At 43.4% G+C, this 17365-nt stretch overlaps 1 protein-coding gene across 3 annotated transcripts in view; it reads left to right on the top strand.

Moving 5' to 3' along the window:
* Positions 1 to 17365, top strand: part of LOC119777016 (probable cation-transporting ATPase 13A3) — a 66737-nt gene that overhangs the window by 31396 nt on the left and 17976 nt on the right. For all 3 annotated transcript variants that reach the window (XM_038275749.1, XM_038275748.1, XM_038275750.1), the window contains 8 exons: positions 4865 to 5032; positions 5122 to 5279; positions 8064 to 8252; positions 9178 to 9239; positions 10990 to 11140; positions 11246 to 11368; positions 14136 to 14292; positions 17029 to 17149. In XM_038275749.1, the coding sequence (XP_038131677.1) occupies positions 4865 to 5032; positions 5122 to 5279; positions 8064 to 8252; positions 9178 to 9239; positions 10990 to 11140; positions 11246 to 11368; positions 14136 to 14292; positions 17029 to 17149 (1129 nt within the window). The remainder of the gene's footprint in view (positions 1 to 4864; positions 5033 to 5121; positions 5280 to 8063; positions 8253 to 9177; positions 9240 to 10989; positions 11141 to 11245; positions 11369 to 14135; positions 14293 to 17028; positions 17150 to 17365) is intronic.

Raw genomic sequence — 17365 nt, 5'->3', positions numbered from 1 at the left:
CAGAATTTGACCTCATCTCTACTAAAGAGGCAGAGCGCTTGTTGTTACGCACTCGTGGCTCATATTATGAACATGGCGACAAGGCAAGTCGTTTAATGGCACATCAATTAAGGCGACAGGCCACTTCCCGTCTGATACCTAGTATTAAAAACAGGTGTGACACTATTATTACAGATCCCCTGGAAATCAATGCTATTTTTAAATCATTTTATTCCTCATTATATAGGTCTGAATTTCCTACAAAACACACAGAAATGAATAAATTTCTTCAGAATCTATCGAATCCTGTCATTGACACTAATACTGCCGTGCATTTGGACTCCCCACTCTCCCTTGAAGAAGTATCAAATGCAATTAAGGCTATGCAATCTAACAAAGCCCCAGGCCCCGACGGGTTTCCGATTGAATTTTTCAAAACTTTTATTGGTAAATTGGCACCGCTGCTTTTATCAGTATTCAATGAATCCTTGGAAAATGGATTATTACCACCAACCTTGACACAAGCCACTATTGCTCTCCTTCTTAAGAAGGACAAGGATCCAACCTCATGTGGTTCATACAGGCCATTATCTCTGCTTAATGCCGATGTAAAGGTGTTGGCTAAAGTAATTGCATCCCGTTTAGAGAATGTGCTTCCTGATATTATATCCGAGGAGCAAAATGGTTTTATAAAGGGACGTCAATTGTTTTTTAATGCCCGAACACTTTTCAATATAATTTACTCTAAACATTCGGCTGAACTTCCTGAACTTGTGATTTCTTTAGATGCCGAAAAGGCATTCGATAGGGTGGAGTGGGAGTACTTGTTTGCGGTTTTAAAGAAATTCGGTTTTGGTGACAAATTTATTTCTTGGATCCGCCTCCTTTATTCATCCCCTAAGGCCAGTGTCCATACCAATGATGCTTATTCTGATTATTTTGCCCTTGGACGTGGGTGTGGCCAGGGTTGTCCTTTATCGCCTTTGCTCTTTGCCATTGCTATCGAGCCTTTGTCTATTACATTAAGATCCTCCTCCTTATTTAAAGGAATCACCCGTAATCGAATTGAATATAAATTATCGCTGTATGCGGATGCTTTGTTATTATATATAACCGATCCTACATCTTCTATTCCTGCTGTCTTAAGTATTTTGGAGAACTTTTCAGGTTATAAATTGAATCTGGCGAAAAGTGAGTGTTTCCCTATTAACACGGCAGCATGTCATATTCAACAGTCAGATTTACCTTTTCAATTCAGTCCATCAGGGTTTAAATACTTAGGTATTAATGTGACACGTTCTCTGTCTAGCCTTGCATCTGCTAATTTCACTCCCCTTATGTCAAAGATTACATCCGATATTCAGAGATGGGGTAACCTCCCCCTTTCACTAATTGGCAGGATCAATGTTGTTAAAATGAACATTTTACCAAAATTTTTGTTTTTATTCCAGTCCGTTCCTCTTTTTCTGCCAAAACATTTTTTTGTTTCACTGGATAAGATAATTTGCTCTTTTATCTGGGGTGGGAAACCACCTAGGGTTCGTAAAGCTTTACTGCAGCGATGCAATCTTAGTGGGGGTCTTGCATTACCCAATTTTCTAACTTACTATTGGGCTGCTCACATCCATAAACTTTGCTACTGGTTAAAATCTCCTCTATCCTCTTGGTGCAAATTGGAACTATCATCCTGTAGGGGGTCCTCTATACCTGCTTTACTTTATTCCTCTTTACCTACAAAGCCTTCTCTATATACCGATAATCCAGTGGTTCTTAATACTCTCAAAATCTGGTACCAATTTCGACGGCACTTTAAATTTGTGGCTGCATCGACCTTGGGTCCTTTAAATAGCAACCATCTATTTCCTCCATCACTTTTGGACTCGACATTTAAAGAGTGGCATGACAAGGGTATTACACAACTTAGATTTTTATATGTAGAGGGTGTTTTTGATAGTTTTACCAATTTGTCATCTCGTTATAACCTCCCTATTACTCACTTGTTTCGCTATTTTCAAACTCGCAATTTTGTGGCGAAGTGTTTCCCTAATTTCCCCTCTCTACCTCCAGAACACCAGTGGGAAACCATGCTTTCTTTTGTTCCTCATCATAGAGGAATCATTTCAAAGCTGTATGATATCATCTTAACTTTTGGCAACCACTCTAATGGTAAACTTAAGTGTACATGGGAAGGGGAACTGGGAATACAATTACATGAGGAGTCCTGGAAACAGGCCATAGAAAGGGTACGAACTACCACCTCTTGTGCTCGTCTTGGACTTATTCAATTTAAGGTCTTACACAGGGCACATTTCTCCAAGTCAAGATTATCTGAACTGTATCCAGATGTGGAAGACAAATGTGATAAATGTCATGGCTCTCAATCCTCACCTTAGCCACATGTTCTTCCTTTGTCCTGATTTGAAAAGTGTCTGGGCGGATTATTTTACTATTATGTCCTCTGTTCTTGGGGTAAACCTTCAGCCTTGTCCTCTGATTGCTATTTTTGGTATTCCTAACCCCTCAATTGCACTTAACCCTACACAAAAGGACATTATAGCTTTCACATCCTTACTAGCAAGACGTTCCTTACTGTTACACTGGAAGTCTGCCAGATATCCTTCTATCTCTCTATGGCTCAAAGATGTCATGTTTTTTCTGAAACTTGCAAAAATTAAATTCACAATGAGAGGATGTACAGTCAAATTTTTCCACAAATGGCAACCTTTTATTTCTTATTTTACTAATTTGGACGTTTTACCCAATTGAATGTGTGTCTGTTTTTGTTGTATTTTTTTTTATATATATTGAACAGATAACCAGTACTATGTTTGTTTGTTGTGTTGAGCCGAGTGGGGGTGTGGGTGGGGGTGGTTCATTGTTTACCACACGGCACTGTAATTCAATTTAATTATTTTCTTCTACTTTATTATTAGAGTGGGTTTTTGCTTTGTTTTTGTGTAGTTATCCTCGTTTTTTCTGAGTGTATATGTTTCCGTGTGCATATGCATGTGTTTAGGAAAAAAAAAAAAAAGGGAAAATGTAAATTGTATTTCTATGATTGAAAACATTATAATGTTTCTCCAATAAAAATACACTATATTGCCAAAAGTATTTGCTCACCCATCCAAATTATTGGAATCAGGTGTTCCAATCACTTCCATGGCCACAGGTGTATAAATTCAAGCACCTAGGCATGCAGACTGTTTTTACAAACATTTGTGAAAGAATGGGTCGCTCTCAGGAGCTCAGTGAATTCCAGCGTGGAACTGTGATAGGATGCCACCTGTGCAACAAATCCAGTCGTGAAATTTCCTCGCTCCTAAATATTCCACAGTCAACTGTCAGCTGTATTATAAGAAAATGGAAGTGTTTGGGAACGACAGCAACTCAGCCACGAAGTGGTAGGCCACGTAAACTGACGGAGCGGGGTCAGCGGATGCTGACGCGCATAGTGCGAAGAGGTCGCCAACTTTCTGCAGAGTCAATCACTACAGACCTCCAAACTTCATGTGGCCTTCAGATTAGCTCAAGAACAGTGCGCAGAGAGCTTCATGGAATGGGTTTCCATGGTCGAGCAGCTGCATCCAAGCCATACATCACCAAGTGCAATGCAAAGCGTCGGATGCGGTGGTGTAAAGCACGCCGCCACTGGACTCTAGAGCAGTGGAGACGCGTTCTCTGGAGTGACGAATCGCGCTTCTCCATCTGGCAATCTGATGGACGGGTCTGGGTTTGGCGGTTGCCAGGAGAACGGTACTTGTCTGACTGCATTGTGCCAAGTGTAAAGTTTGTTGGAGGGGGGATTATGGTGTGGGGTTGTTTTTCAGGAGCTGGGCTTGGCCCCTTAGTTCCAGTGAAAGGAACTCTGAATGCTTCAGCATCCCAAGACATTTTGGACAATTCCATGCTCCCAACTTTGTGGGAACAGTTTGGAGCTGGCCCCTTCCTCTTCCAACATGACTGTGCACCAGTGCACAAAGCAAGGTCCATAAAGACATGGATGACAGAGTCTGGTGTGGATGAACTTGACTGGCCTGCACAGAGTCCTGACCTCAACCCGATAGAACACCTTTGGGATGAATTAGAGCGGAGACTGAGAGCCAGGCCTTCTCGTCCAACATCAGTGTGCGACCTCACAAATGCGCTTCTGGAAGAATGGTCAAAAATTCCCATAAACACACTCCTAAACCTTGTGGACAGCCTTCCCAGAAGAGTTGAAGCTGTTCTAGCTGCAAAGGGTGGACCGACGTCATATTGAACCCTATGGATTAGTAACGGGATGACACTTAAGCTCATATGTGAGTCAAGGCAGGTGAGCAAATACTTTTGGCAATATAGTGTATGTGGGGAAAAAAAAAAAAAAAACCAAGCTTGGCATGGCAGGGCGAACTTGCTAGAAATGAACCAGACAGATATGGTGGTGAAGATTCTCAGTTGTCCAGGTCATAGTCATTCCAAAAGGTAGAAAATAAATAAAACAATCCACTGGACTTTGTTTCCAAGTTTGAAGATGTTTCTCTTCCCATCCAGGAAGCTTTTTTAATTTAAAATGTCAGAAATAATGTTGAGTTTGAGGCTTTATACAGTAGCCCAACAAAGCCTGGTTTTTGTTTTGAAAACATGCAAATTGGAATGTACGAACAGGTCCACTCCTTTGGAATGGGGGTCGTTTGGCTTCTTTTGCTAGCCTTCAATGCGCCATACCTGTCTTAAGTGTCCGAAAGGGGGGTTGTTAAAGGGGACAGACAAATAACCCTTTTTTGGAGGTATTGTTAAACTAGATGACCTGCTACCGACATTCTGTCAAATAAGTTTAATTATAGAGTGGCATTTCACAACATATCTCATTTCAAGGGTGTGTTGTTTCCCCACATTCTGTCCATAGGCGAAAGCGTCCCAGTGACCAAAACCAGTCTGCCCAGTTCAGGTGACGAGGCAGCTAGGAGATACAACATGGAGGAACACAAGAGACACACACTTTTTTGTGGTACCCATGTGATCCAGACCCGCTTCTACGCCGGGCAGTTGGTGAAGGCTGTTGTAATCCGAACAGGTGAGACCGATGGACCACACACACCGGGACACGTTCAACCTTAAAAAACAAGGCTAGGTGATCTGAACGAGTGTGTGATGATCCTGCAGGGTTCAGCACTGAGAAGGGCCAGCTGGTGCGATCTATCCTCTACCCTAAACCCACAGACTTTAAGCTGTACCGGGATGCATACCTGTTCCTGCTGTGTCTGGTTGGTGTGGCAGGGATCGGCTTCATCTACACCATCGTCCTCAGCATCATGAACAAGGTTTCTTACGCTCCATTTCCAGAGACATGAAGTATTTGTTTGTTTTACCAAGACAACTGGTAAAGCGTGATTTCACATTACCTCATACTAAAATACAGACAAAAGCTTTTGTATATTGAATCAGGATACAAAATATTGATATTCTTGGATATTCTACAGAACAGGGTGCTTATATAAGCTTAATTAATCTGTTCAAGGGCATCTCAAGGGTAGAGTCCTTCATGAAAAATTCCAGCATAATCTTTTCAAGGATTTACTGGAACTGTATCAGAATCCCTGTGTCAGATTTACTTGAATCCCTGTATAGGACTGTCATGGTGAAGAGTGAGCAGAGTCAGGGGGGCAAAGCTCTCTATTTAACGATCAATCTATTTTCCCACCCTCACTTATGGTCATGGGATCTGGGCAATGACTGAAAGGACAAGATCGTGAATACAAGCGGCCAAAATGAGTTTCCTTCGCAGGGTGGCTAGGTATACCCTTTGAGATCGAGCGAGGAGCTCAGTTACCGGGAGGAGCTCAGAGTAGAGTCATTGCTCCTCCTTGTCCAAAGGAGCCGGCAGAGGTGGCTCGGGCATCTGTTCCTGATGCCTCCTGGTCGCCTCCCTCGGGAGGTGTTCCAGGCATGTGCTATTGGAAGGAGGCCTGGTGGAAGGCCCAGGACTTGGTGGATGGACTATGTCTCTGAGCTGGCCCAGTGTCACCTCGGGATCCCCTCAGAGCAGCTGGGGGAGGTGTGTGTGGATCAGGAAGTCTGGGCAACTTTGCTTAGACTGCTGCCTCTGCGACCGGGCCCCGGATAGAGCGTAAGAAAATGGATGGATGGATGGTTTTACAGTAACTAAACACACACAAGTCAGTGAGACCTTACTACTAGACATTGATCAAACTGTTTCCTCCAGAGGTCTCTACACATCGTATCCATTTTACTGCATAATGAAACAGATCAGACAGCTGCTTCCGGAGTCCCACAGGCCAATAAAGCCCCATTGAACTCCTTCATCTTGACAGCTTCCCTCACATCTGCTGTCCACCAGTGTGTTAGAGGGTTGCTGCCGTGACAGGCACCAGCGGCAACAACTCTGAATGGCTGCCTCAATAGAGGCATGGAACATGGTCCACTCAGACTCATGATATGAATCTGAACAAAATTTATTTTTTGTATACACTCTGTGTGTATAAAATGACAATAAAGTCTGTCTAAGTCTAAGTCCCTTGGAACGTGTTCAGAGTTCTCACAAAGGTGGGAGTTAAAGCTTAGTCTCAAGGGGGACTGCAGATGTTCCCAGCAAACCCTCACAATATGTTTGGGCCTGCCAGGTCTGACCGGTATACTCCCCCACCATCTGAGCCAGCTCACCACCAAGTAGTGGTCAGTGGAGAGCTCCACCCCTCTCTGTACCCGCATATCCAATACAAGCGGTTGCAGGTCATATGAAACAATAAAAATTAGATCATTGAACTACGGCCTTGGGTGTCCTGATGCCAAGAGCACATATGGACCCCCTTATGCTTAAACATGATGTTTGTTATGGACAATCCATGATAAGCAAAGAAGTCCAAAAACACCACCACTCAAGTTCAGGTCAGGTGGGCCATTCCTCCCAGCCACGCTTTCCCGTGTCTCACTGTCATTGCCCACGTGAGCGTTGAAGTCCCCCAGAAGAACAAGGGAGTCCCCAGGAAGGGTGTTTGCAGTACTCCCCTTAAAGACTCCAAAAAGGGTGGTTAAGCTGATCTGCTGTTAGGTGCATAAGCACAAACAACAGTCAGAACCCGTTCCCCAACACTTTTGTGGAGACAGGCCATCCTCTTGTTCACCAGGGTAAACCACAACAAGTATGCCCACTCCTGCTCAGAGTCTATCACCAGTGGCAACTCCAGGGTGGAATAATGTCCAGACTCTCTCAAGGAGACTAGTTCAAGAGCTATGTGTTGAGGTAAGTCTAGCTCAGGCTCCTTCCCCACCAGAGGTGTGACATTCCACATCCCAAATACCAGCGTCTTCAGCTGAGGATTAGAACAGCAAGGTCCCCACCCTCAACTGCCACACATTACCCAATCGGCCGACCCCTATGGCCCCTCCGACAAGTGGTGAGCCCATTGGAAGGAGGACCCATGTTTCCTTTTGGGGCTGTGCCTGGCCGAGCTCCATGGGAGAAACCCCAGCCACCAGGTACTCGCCAGCGTGCCCCATCTCCAGGATTGGCACCAGAGTGAGACCCTGGTGACTCGAGTCCATGCAAGACAGCACTACGTCCATTTATTGTACTCAACATATGGGGTCTTTTAGCTGCTCTTTTTCTGGTCCATCACCTAGGACCTTTCTGCCTTCGGTGTCCTAGGTGAGGGACCAGACAAAGAGCAGCCCAAAGACCCCTTACCCTTCCCTGGGCTGGCACCTTACCATGGTGGAGGTGTTTGAGTGTCCTATTGACCCTAGGAGCTATGCCCCTAGTAGGGTAATCCAAGGCAGAATTATGTAACGTTTTTTATTGGTGAGTTTCTATGTCCAACTGAAAAGCTGAGCCTATAGCTATGTCTAGGAGAGACACAGGACAAACTACTGAAAAACAGGCCCAACTTTATCATCTTTAATGTAGCGTAATCTGTGATTTGACAACAGCCATTCAGTTCGTGCCTCCCTCTAGGATGGTGTCACATCTGAAAGTGCCATGCAAGATGAGGCTGCCCCCCACTGAATGTATTTGATTAAACAAAAGCTGTACTTTATTAAGTTCAGTGGGAGATTATTTTATTTAAGGCTTTCTCCAACATTTGCAGGTTTCAGCTAGAACGATCATCATTGAGTCTCTGGACATCATCACCATCACCGTTCCGCCGGCCTTACCGGCAGCCATGACAGCCGGCATTGTGTACGCGCAGCGGCGTCTGAAGCGGGTCGGGATCTTTTGCATCAGTCCTCAGAGGATCAACATGTGTGGCCAGCTTAACCTGGTTTGCTTTGACAAGGTAGTCCACACTCGCTATGTGAGCTTTATCCACAATGTTTCTAGGAAAATCATTAAGATTTGGATTTATTAAATTCGAAAAACACCCAGCTCAAGTCTGTCATTGCAAAGTCAGAATTTTCCGAAACTATGGTGGGGATTTAGTTCCATTATTATCGCAGACCAAAGTTAATTTGGAAAAAGAAAATGAAATGAAGATATGAAACTTTAAAGAAAATTTTAATAAAAAAAAACTTTTCTAAGCAATGTTCCTGTTTTCTCATATTCTCTTACAAAAAACTTTTTAAGTATATTTTTCAAATTTTATTTTATTTTTTTTAATATTTCCAAAAGTCCTTTTTAAAGATTTTATTAAATTTCTTTCTAATTTATGTTTTTAAAATTGAATTTTGCAAATGACTTTTTTTTTTTGTCACTTGAATTGTACTTATTATTTTAAAGGTGCAAATAATATCAAGCAGAACAACTTACAAAGAACAGGTGGTCAGTAATCATTGATGTATATAAAAAAGGGTGCAGTGGGAATACAGAACAGAAAAGACCCACTTGCAATAAAAACACAAAATAAAGACTTCAAGAAATGTATAAGAAAAAATAAGTGGGTTAAAAATAAGTCAGCATAAATGCGAGAAGAAAAGTTTAAATAAAAGTGGAAGTTAAAATCTATATTTTTAGATGAATAATTGATCAACTGATTAAGAAATACCTTATTTTTATAATTGTTTCACATTTAATGGCACACAAATTCATATTATTGGCTACTTTTTAAAGAAATTTTATATTAAGTCTATTTATTTCTGTAATTATGGCAGGATTGGTCCTCCATAGTTTAATTGCAGCAAAGGTTTAAATGTTCAGATTTTCTAATCAGGAATGATTGGCTCTTAGACTACACATGCTACGGGTTTGTTTTTTATATCCTGCAGACTGGTACCCTCACTGAGGACGGCCTCGACCTTTGGGGAATCCAGAGAGCCGATAATGGCAGGTAGGGAAACACCTACAGGTGCTGGTCATAAAATTAGAATATCATGAAAAAGTAGATTGATTTCAGTAATTCCATTTAAAAAGTGAAACTTGTATATTATATTCATACATTACATACAAACTCATATATTTCAGATGTTTATTTTGTTTAATTTTGATGATTACAAATGACAACAAATGAAAATCTCAAATTCATCATATCAGAAAATTAGAATATTTTGAAAAGGTTCAAAATTGATGGCCCCTGGTGCCACACTCTAATCAGCTAATTAACTCAAACCACCTGCAAAAGCCTTTAAATGGTCTTTCAGTCTAGTTCTATAGGCTACACAATCATGGGGAAGACTGCTGACTTGACAGTTGTCCAAAAGACGACCATCGACACCTTGCACAAGGAGGGCAAGACACAAAAGGTCATCGCTAAAGAGGCTGGCTGTTCACAGAGCTCAGTGTCCAAGCACATTAATAGAGAGGCGAAGGGAAGGAAAAGATGTGGTCGAAAAAAGTGTACAAGCAAGAGAGATAACCGCACCCTGGAGAGGATTGTGAAACAAAACCCATTCAAAAATGTGGGGGAGATTCACAAAGAGTGGACTGCAGCTGGAGTGAGTGCTTCAAGAACCACCACACACAGACGTATGAAAGACATGGGTTTCTGCTGTCGCATTCCTTGTGTCAAGCCACTCTTGAACCACAGACAGCGTCAGAAGCGTCTTGCCTGGGCTAAAGAGAAACAGGACTGGACTGCTGGTGAGTGGTCCAAAGTCATGTTCTCTGATGAAAGTAAATTTTGCATTTCCTTTGCAAATCAAGGTCCCAGAGTCTGGAGGAAAAGAAGAGAGGCACTTCATCCACGTTGCTTGAAGTCCAGTGTAAAGTTTCCACAGTCAGTGATGGTTTGGGGTGCCATGTCATCTGCTGGTGTTGGTCCATTGTGTTTTCTGAGGTCCAGGGTCAACGCAGCCACATACCAGGAAGTTTTAGAGCACTTCATGCTTCCTGCAGCTGACCAACTTTTTGGAGATGCAGATTTCATTTTCCAACAGGACTTGGCACCTGCACACAGTGCCAAAGCTACCAGTACCTGGTTGAAGGACCATGGTATCCCTGTTCTTAATTGGCCAGCAAACTCTCCTGACCTTAACCCCATAGAAAATCTATGGGGTATTGTGAAGAAGAAGATGCAATACACCAGACCCAACAATTCAGAAGAGCTAAAAGCCACTATTAGAGCAACCTGGGCTATCATAACACCTGAGCAGTGCCACAGACTGATCGACTCCATGCCACGCCGCATTGCTGCAGTAATACAGGCCAAAGGAGGCCCAACTAAATACTGAGTGCTGTACATGCTCATACTTTTCATGTTCATACTTTTCAGTTGGCCAACATTTCTATAAATCCTTTGTTTTTATTGGTCTTCAGTAATATTCTAATTTTCTGATATGATGAATTTGGGATTTTCATTTGTTGTCATTTGTAATCATCAAAATTAAACAAAATAAACATCTGAAATATATGAGTTTGTATGTAATGTATGAATATAATATACAAGTTTCACTTTTTAAATGGAATTACTGAAATCAATCTACTTTTTCATGATATTCTAATTTTATGACCAGCACCTGTATTGTATCTCATGCGTTTCCAGAAAATTCACAGAAAGTTACTGCCGGTCCATAAGGGAACTTTGGGAAAAGCAGTTAGCTCTTAATAAGGTTGAACTCATCTATCTTCTGTTTACACCACAGCTTTGTTTCAGCGGAGTCGGGCATGGCGGAGGAGCGTCTGATGGACACGGCGTTTGTTGCCTGCATGGCAACGTGTCACTCACTGACCAAAATAGAAGGAGAGCTCTCTGGAGACCCTTTAGATCTCAAGATGTTTGCTGCTACAGGCTGGGTAAGGAAATGTTCGGATAAATCTGGTTTTAGTCTAACCAGGACTACTGGGAATGTTTCCCGAAGAATTTCCCATCTTGCATTTTCATTAATTTTTTTGCTTTAGATATTAGAAGAGTCTACAGAGGAAGAAACGGCTCTCCACGACCCGCTGATACCCACGGTTGTTCGGCCTCCAAAGCAAACCATCTCTGAAAGAAACCAGAACCGTTTAGAAGTCCAGAACACGGTAAAGTAGGCAGCGTATGCACGCTGTACATGAGTTCAATTCAATTCAGTTTATTTATATAGCGCCAAATTCACAACACATGTCATCTCAAGGCACTTTACAGTTCAACCAGATCATACAGTCAAATTGTTAAAGAGTTAAAGACAAGATATTCTATTTATATTCCAGCATATGGTAGCAAAAATATACCGCCCCCGGGGGGTTTGCAGATGGACCAACAAATAGTGGTGTATCATTTTCTAGTGCAAAGAAAACCATACTGGGCTTTTGCATGTCAAAAATAAATATGAAAAGTGTGTCATGCATTTGCTGTCAGCCCATTATTACTTTGAGACCCCTGAATAAATCATATTGTTTTTTTTTTTTCAACAATGGATAATGGAAAGCATCCAATGATAGCATACATTGATAGCATATGACTATAGTATGCCTTGATATTATGGGGTTAAAGCATTTTCATGCATTGATAGCATACGATTATAGCATACAATGATAGCATGCGATGATAGCATGTTATGATAGCATATGATGATAGCATGCCTTGATAGCATATGACTATAGTATGCATCTTCTAAAGAAGCAGAAAGTTAAGAGTCATCCAGGTTTTTATGTCTTCAGACATGCCTGTAATCTATGTAATGGGTTAGCTTCATCTGGATTATAGACAGATATAGCTGGGTATCATCAGCATAACAGTGGAAATTAATCCCATGCTGTCTAATAATTCTACCAATTGGGAGCATGTATAAAGTAAAGAGAATTGGTCCTAGCACTGATCCCTGTGGTACTCCACAGGTAACCTTTGAGCGTGTTGAAGATCTATCATTAACATGAACAAACTGAATTCGATCAGATAGATCAGATTTAAACCAGTCTAGTGCTGTTCCTTTAATTCCAACAAAATATTCAAGTCTTTCTAAAAGAATGTTATGATCAACTGGATCAAATGCAGCACTGAGATACAACAGGACGAGCACAGATACAAGTCCATTATCTGATCCCTGCCAGCTCCCAGATCAGCTTCTCTGATTGGTTGATGTGGGGCGTCTAGCAGCTAATGATGAATTTTTCCAACTCCAAAAGCTGCTGCTTCTGAAGCGCCTCAGCTGCTCAGAAGCTCACGATGCGCTGCTTCTGCTGCTCAGACGCCCTGTAGGACCTTTTGATGCGCCTTGATGCAAGTCAACCATTGACTTTGCAGATAAACCAGCTGCTTCTGTTGCTTGCTGTCCGAACATTGCATCCGTCCTCTACTCGGTAAACAGATGTGTTTTAATCCAATATTATAAATCCAACAACAAACAACATCACAAAGTCCTTGGAACACAGCAAGAGTAGAAAAAGAAAGCTGTTATTGAGGGAAAGAAAGGCAACCATGTTATGGTAATGAACTACTTGATGCAGAACTCTGTGTGTAAATAAACAACCCCTGCTCATCTGCCTCACAGTTAAACATGGTGGTGGCAGCATTATGCTGTTGGATTTTTTATTTATTTATTATTATTCAGCAGCATTAAAGCTGGAGCTAAAAAAGAAATTCTGAAGGAATTCTGAAAGAAAAAAGTAGTTTTGGGATGTTAAAGCAACATTGTGTAACTTTTGACACTATTATAGTATTAGCTTTATTTGAGATAAATGAAAATATTTTTTTGTTTCAAATTTAGCGCTTGAATCTTATCGATGCTTTTCCTAAAAACTGGTCCATCTGTAAATCTGTACCTTGAAGGAGTCATGTGATCCAGAGCGCCACTGAGCTCCCCTTAAACACCAGAGCTAATGTGGCTAACGGTTGTTGTTAGCTAACCAAACAGATGTGGCGCTCACCGGATCAGACGTATCTCTGAGGAAGGATTGATGCTCAATGCAGGCTCCAGGGAAAATAATGCAATTTGTTTAACTCCATCTGAAAAAAGAAATGTGAAAAATACTGTTAAAAATCATTAAACATAGAAATTGGAAAAAAATATTAAAAAACAAAAAATAATCTAAGAAAATAGCAAATTTACTTGAATGAGAAGTTTTTCCATTTATGGATTTTTTTTTTGATTTTCATTGAAAAAAAGTGTTTGAAACATTGATGAGAAAAAAGAAATCACTCCTTGCTCTAACAGTTACACATTGTTGTATTTTGTCACCTGAAAACAAACAAAGCAACAAAAAGAGTGAACAGTGAACTTAAAGGAACAATGTTGTAAACGGTATCATTAGTATGGAAGATGATTACGGCCACTAAAAAAAATAAAAAAAGTTTACTGGTTTTTAAATATTATTTCAGTTTAACATGGGAAAAAAGTCAAAATTCTGACTTTAATCTCAGAATTGTGGATCTTAATGTAGATGGGCTCCATGAAGGCAGAGATGTGGAGCACTCAGCTTCACTGAAAAAGACGTGAGATGTTTGGGAGGAACAGGAACACATTGGTGGAAAATGAGGGAATTAGGCGACTTTTTACGTCCCTGAGGGATTCCTGGTGATGCTGTTTGATTAATGGAAGAACAGAAGGTGATTAAAACAAGAGATCTAAACAGACATGGCTACAGCTTGATGCTAACATGTTTGTTAGCTGTCAGAATTAATTCATATTATAATGAAAAAAATTTTAAAAATCGGTTAACTTTTTTATTTTATCAGTGGCCCTTATCCTCTTCCGTAGATTAGTTTTACGAAGCACAGTGTGAAAAAGTTCCCTCTTTGATGACAGAGAAGCAGTTTTATGGGAGGAAGATCAGTCTTTAATTTTTCTTTTTTATAACGTTGATGTTTCAGCTCCAGTCTGGTGAGATCGGTATAGTGCGACAGTTCCCCTTCTCCTCGGCGCTGCAAAGGATGAGCGTGGTGGTCCGGAGGTTGGGAGAAAAACACATGGAAGCCTTCCTGAAGGGGGCGCCAGAGGTCGTGGCCAGCCTTTGCAAACCACACTCAGGTCAGGCCTTTTTTCGGTTTTATCAGAAACCGTTTCTCAATCTTGTGTGTTCTCATGTCCTCGTGAAACGCCATCAGCCTCAGCCCTAGTACTGTTCCAATTCACAAGAACAGCAGACTGAGAACAAAGTCCCTGGATGTTGTTCTTGCCCCTCCTCTTTACCCAGCATGCATCAGAGGAGACTTGTCCGTTCTCCAGACTGACAGCTGTCCCAGCATGCACCGCCAGGGCTAACGTTAGCCTCTCTGCAGCAGCCAGGGCTAACGTTAGCCCTTCCGCAGCAGCCAGGGCTAACATTAGCCCGTCCGCAGCAGCCAGGGCTAACGTTAGCCCGTCCGCAGCAGCCAGGGCTAACGTTAGCCCGTCCACATCAGCCAGGGCTAACGTTAGCCCTTCCGCAGCAGCCAGGGCTAACGTTAGCCCTTCCGCAGCAGCCAGGGCTAACGTTAGCCCTTCCGCATCAGCCAGGGCTAACGTTAGCCCGTCCGCATCAGCCAGGGCTAACGTTAGCCCTTCCGCAGCAGCCAGAGCTAACGTTAGCCCTTCCGCAGCAGCCAGGGCTAACGTTAGCCCTTCCGCATCAGCCAGGGCTAACGTTAGCCCGTCCGCATCAGCCAGGGCTAACGTTAGCCCTTCTGCAGCAGCCAGGGCTAACGTTAGCCCTTCCGCAGCAGCCAGGGCTAACGTTAGCCCTTCCGCAGCAGCCAGGGCTAACGTTAGCCCTTCCGCAGCAGCCAGGGCTAACGTTAGCCCTTCCGCAGCAGCCAGGGCTAACGTTAGCCCTTCCGCAGCAGCCAGGGCTAACGTTAGCCCTTCCGCAGCAGCCAGGGCTAACGTTAGCCCTTCCGCAGCAGCCAGGGCTAACGTTAGCCCTTCCGCAGCAGCCAGGGCTAACGTTAGCCCGTCCGCATCAGCCAGGGCTAACGTTAGCCCTTCCGCAGCAGCCAGGGCTAACGTTAGCCCTTCCGCAGCAGCCAGGGCTAACGTTAGCCCTTCCGCAGCAGCCAGGGCTAACGTTAGCCCTTCCGCAGCAGCCAGGGCTAACGTTAGCCCGTCCGCATCAGCCAGGGCTAACGTTAGCCCTTCCGCAGCAGCCAGGGCTAACGTTAGCCCTTCCGCATCAGCCAGGGCTAACGTTAGCCCGTCCGCATCAGCCAGGGCTAACGTTAGCCCTTCCGCAGCAGCCAGGGCTAACGTTAGCCCTTCCGCAGCAGCCAGGGCTAACGTTAGCCCTTCCGCAGCAGCCAGGGCTAACTTTAGCCCGTCCGCAGCAGCCAGGGCTAACGTTAGCCCGTCCGCAGCAGCCAGGGCTAACGTTAGCCCCTCCGCAGCAGCCAGGGCTAACGTTAGCCCTTCCGCAGCAGCCAGGGCTAACGTTAGCCCTTCCGCAGCAGCCAGGGCTAACTTTAGCCCGTCCGCAGCAGCCAGGGCTAACGTTAGCCTGTCCGCAGCAGCCAGGGCTAACGTTAGCCCGTCCGCAGCAGCCAGGGCTAACGTTAGCCCTTCCGCAGCAGCCAGGGCTAACGTTAGCCCTTCCGCAGCAGCCAGGGCTAACGTTAGCCTGTCTGCAGCAGCCAGGGCTAACGTTAGCCTGTCTGCAGCAGCCAGGGCTAACGTTAGCCCTTCCGTAGCAGCCAGGGCTAACGTTAGCCCTTCCGTAGCAGCCAGGGCTAACGTTAGCCCTTCCGTAGCAGCCAGGGCTAACGTTAGCCCTTCCGTAGCAGCCAGGGCTAACGTTAGCCCTTCCGTAGCAGCCAGGGCTGTCACTACCAGATCCGTTCAGGAAGCATGATCCATCCTGCAAATGCGCAAACAGAATAATAAGATCTGGATCGCCGGAAAACTACGTAATCACAGTACTGAAAACACTCATTTATATACTTAAAACATTAAAGAATGCTAAACTACATGGTATAGAGAATATTGAAGACTGTTCTGGAAGAAATAGATAAGTTTTAAATTCTCTCCATTGTATTTCGTGAGGTTATCTTTGGACATGCTCAGAACAGTCACAGTAAACTCCCAAAGGCTTTTTAAGTGTATTTCATTTTTAGAAGATGCAATAATTACACAAATACAAAAATATTCAAAAGGAAGCCCCCTGCCCAAAAAAGATAAAAGAATGAAAAAAGTAAGAAAAACAAAGTTTTGCCTTCCCGGCAGTTATTCAGTTCATGCATGCGCAGTATGGATCGGGTAGTGACATGGACTAGCCCGGAAGCCCGTCTGCAGCAGCCCTTTCTCTGCATAGCCATGTGTGAAGGACCGCTGGCTCTGATGGAGGTTTGATTGTTTATTTGGCAAAATGTTCATTTGATTTGTGTTTATCTGACTGTGTTCTTTATTATTCCCCCACTAAAGGAAAAGCTAAGAATTGATTATTATCTAGAGATTATTAATAACAGGAGGTGAAATGCAGCTCCAGACGAGCTTTGAATGTGGTGATGTCATCAGTACGCTTCTGTTCCAGTTCACCCAGATTTATTCTGCGAGCTCCCGTTCTCCCCGAGTCCAGACTTTCCTGTGTTCTTCTTAAGAACATACTTGGCGAGGACACGAGTCCGTACTTGCGTTCTTGTGAATTGAGAAATGGCCAGAGTTTTTGCTTCAAGGCAGGCTCTCCTGTTTTGTCGATTATCTAGCATCTGAAAACGATCCAGCATCCTTTGGTAAACAGTATGTAATCTTAATTTTAATGAAAAGGACAATCTGATAGGACTCTGTCCTTTTCTCCAGTGCCTCAGACTTTCACAGAAACCCTGGAGAAGTACACCAGGCAGGGCTTCAGGGTGATTGCTTTGGCACATCGACAGCTGGAGTCCAAACTCTCCTGGCACAAAGTCCAGACCCTCAGCAGGTACGTCACTAATCGCAGATTATACGGTTCATAGTCCATGTGGCCGCTCCCACTGCATCTAACACCGCCTTAAATCCCTGCATTAATGTTTTACATCAAATGTTCTCCGTTTCTCCTTCAAGCAAAAATGAAGTCTTATGATCTCTGAAAGTATCGAGTCAATTTTGTTTCATTATTGCAAAAAACATGTTTGGTAAATGGAGTTTTGGAAAAAAA

Source organism: Cyprinodon tularosa, unplaced genomic scaffold, assembly GCF_016077235.1.
Source record: "Cyprinodon tularosa strain WSP-4 unplaced genomic scaffold, ASM1607723v1 ctg977, whole genome shotgun sequence".
NCBI lineage: Eukaryota > Metazoa > Chordata > Actinopteri > Cyprinodontiformes > Cyprinodontidae > Cyprinodon > Cyprinodon tularosa.
Note: the sequence above shows the minus strand (reverse complement) of the source record. Positions and strands in the feature narration are given on the sequence as shown.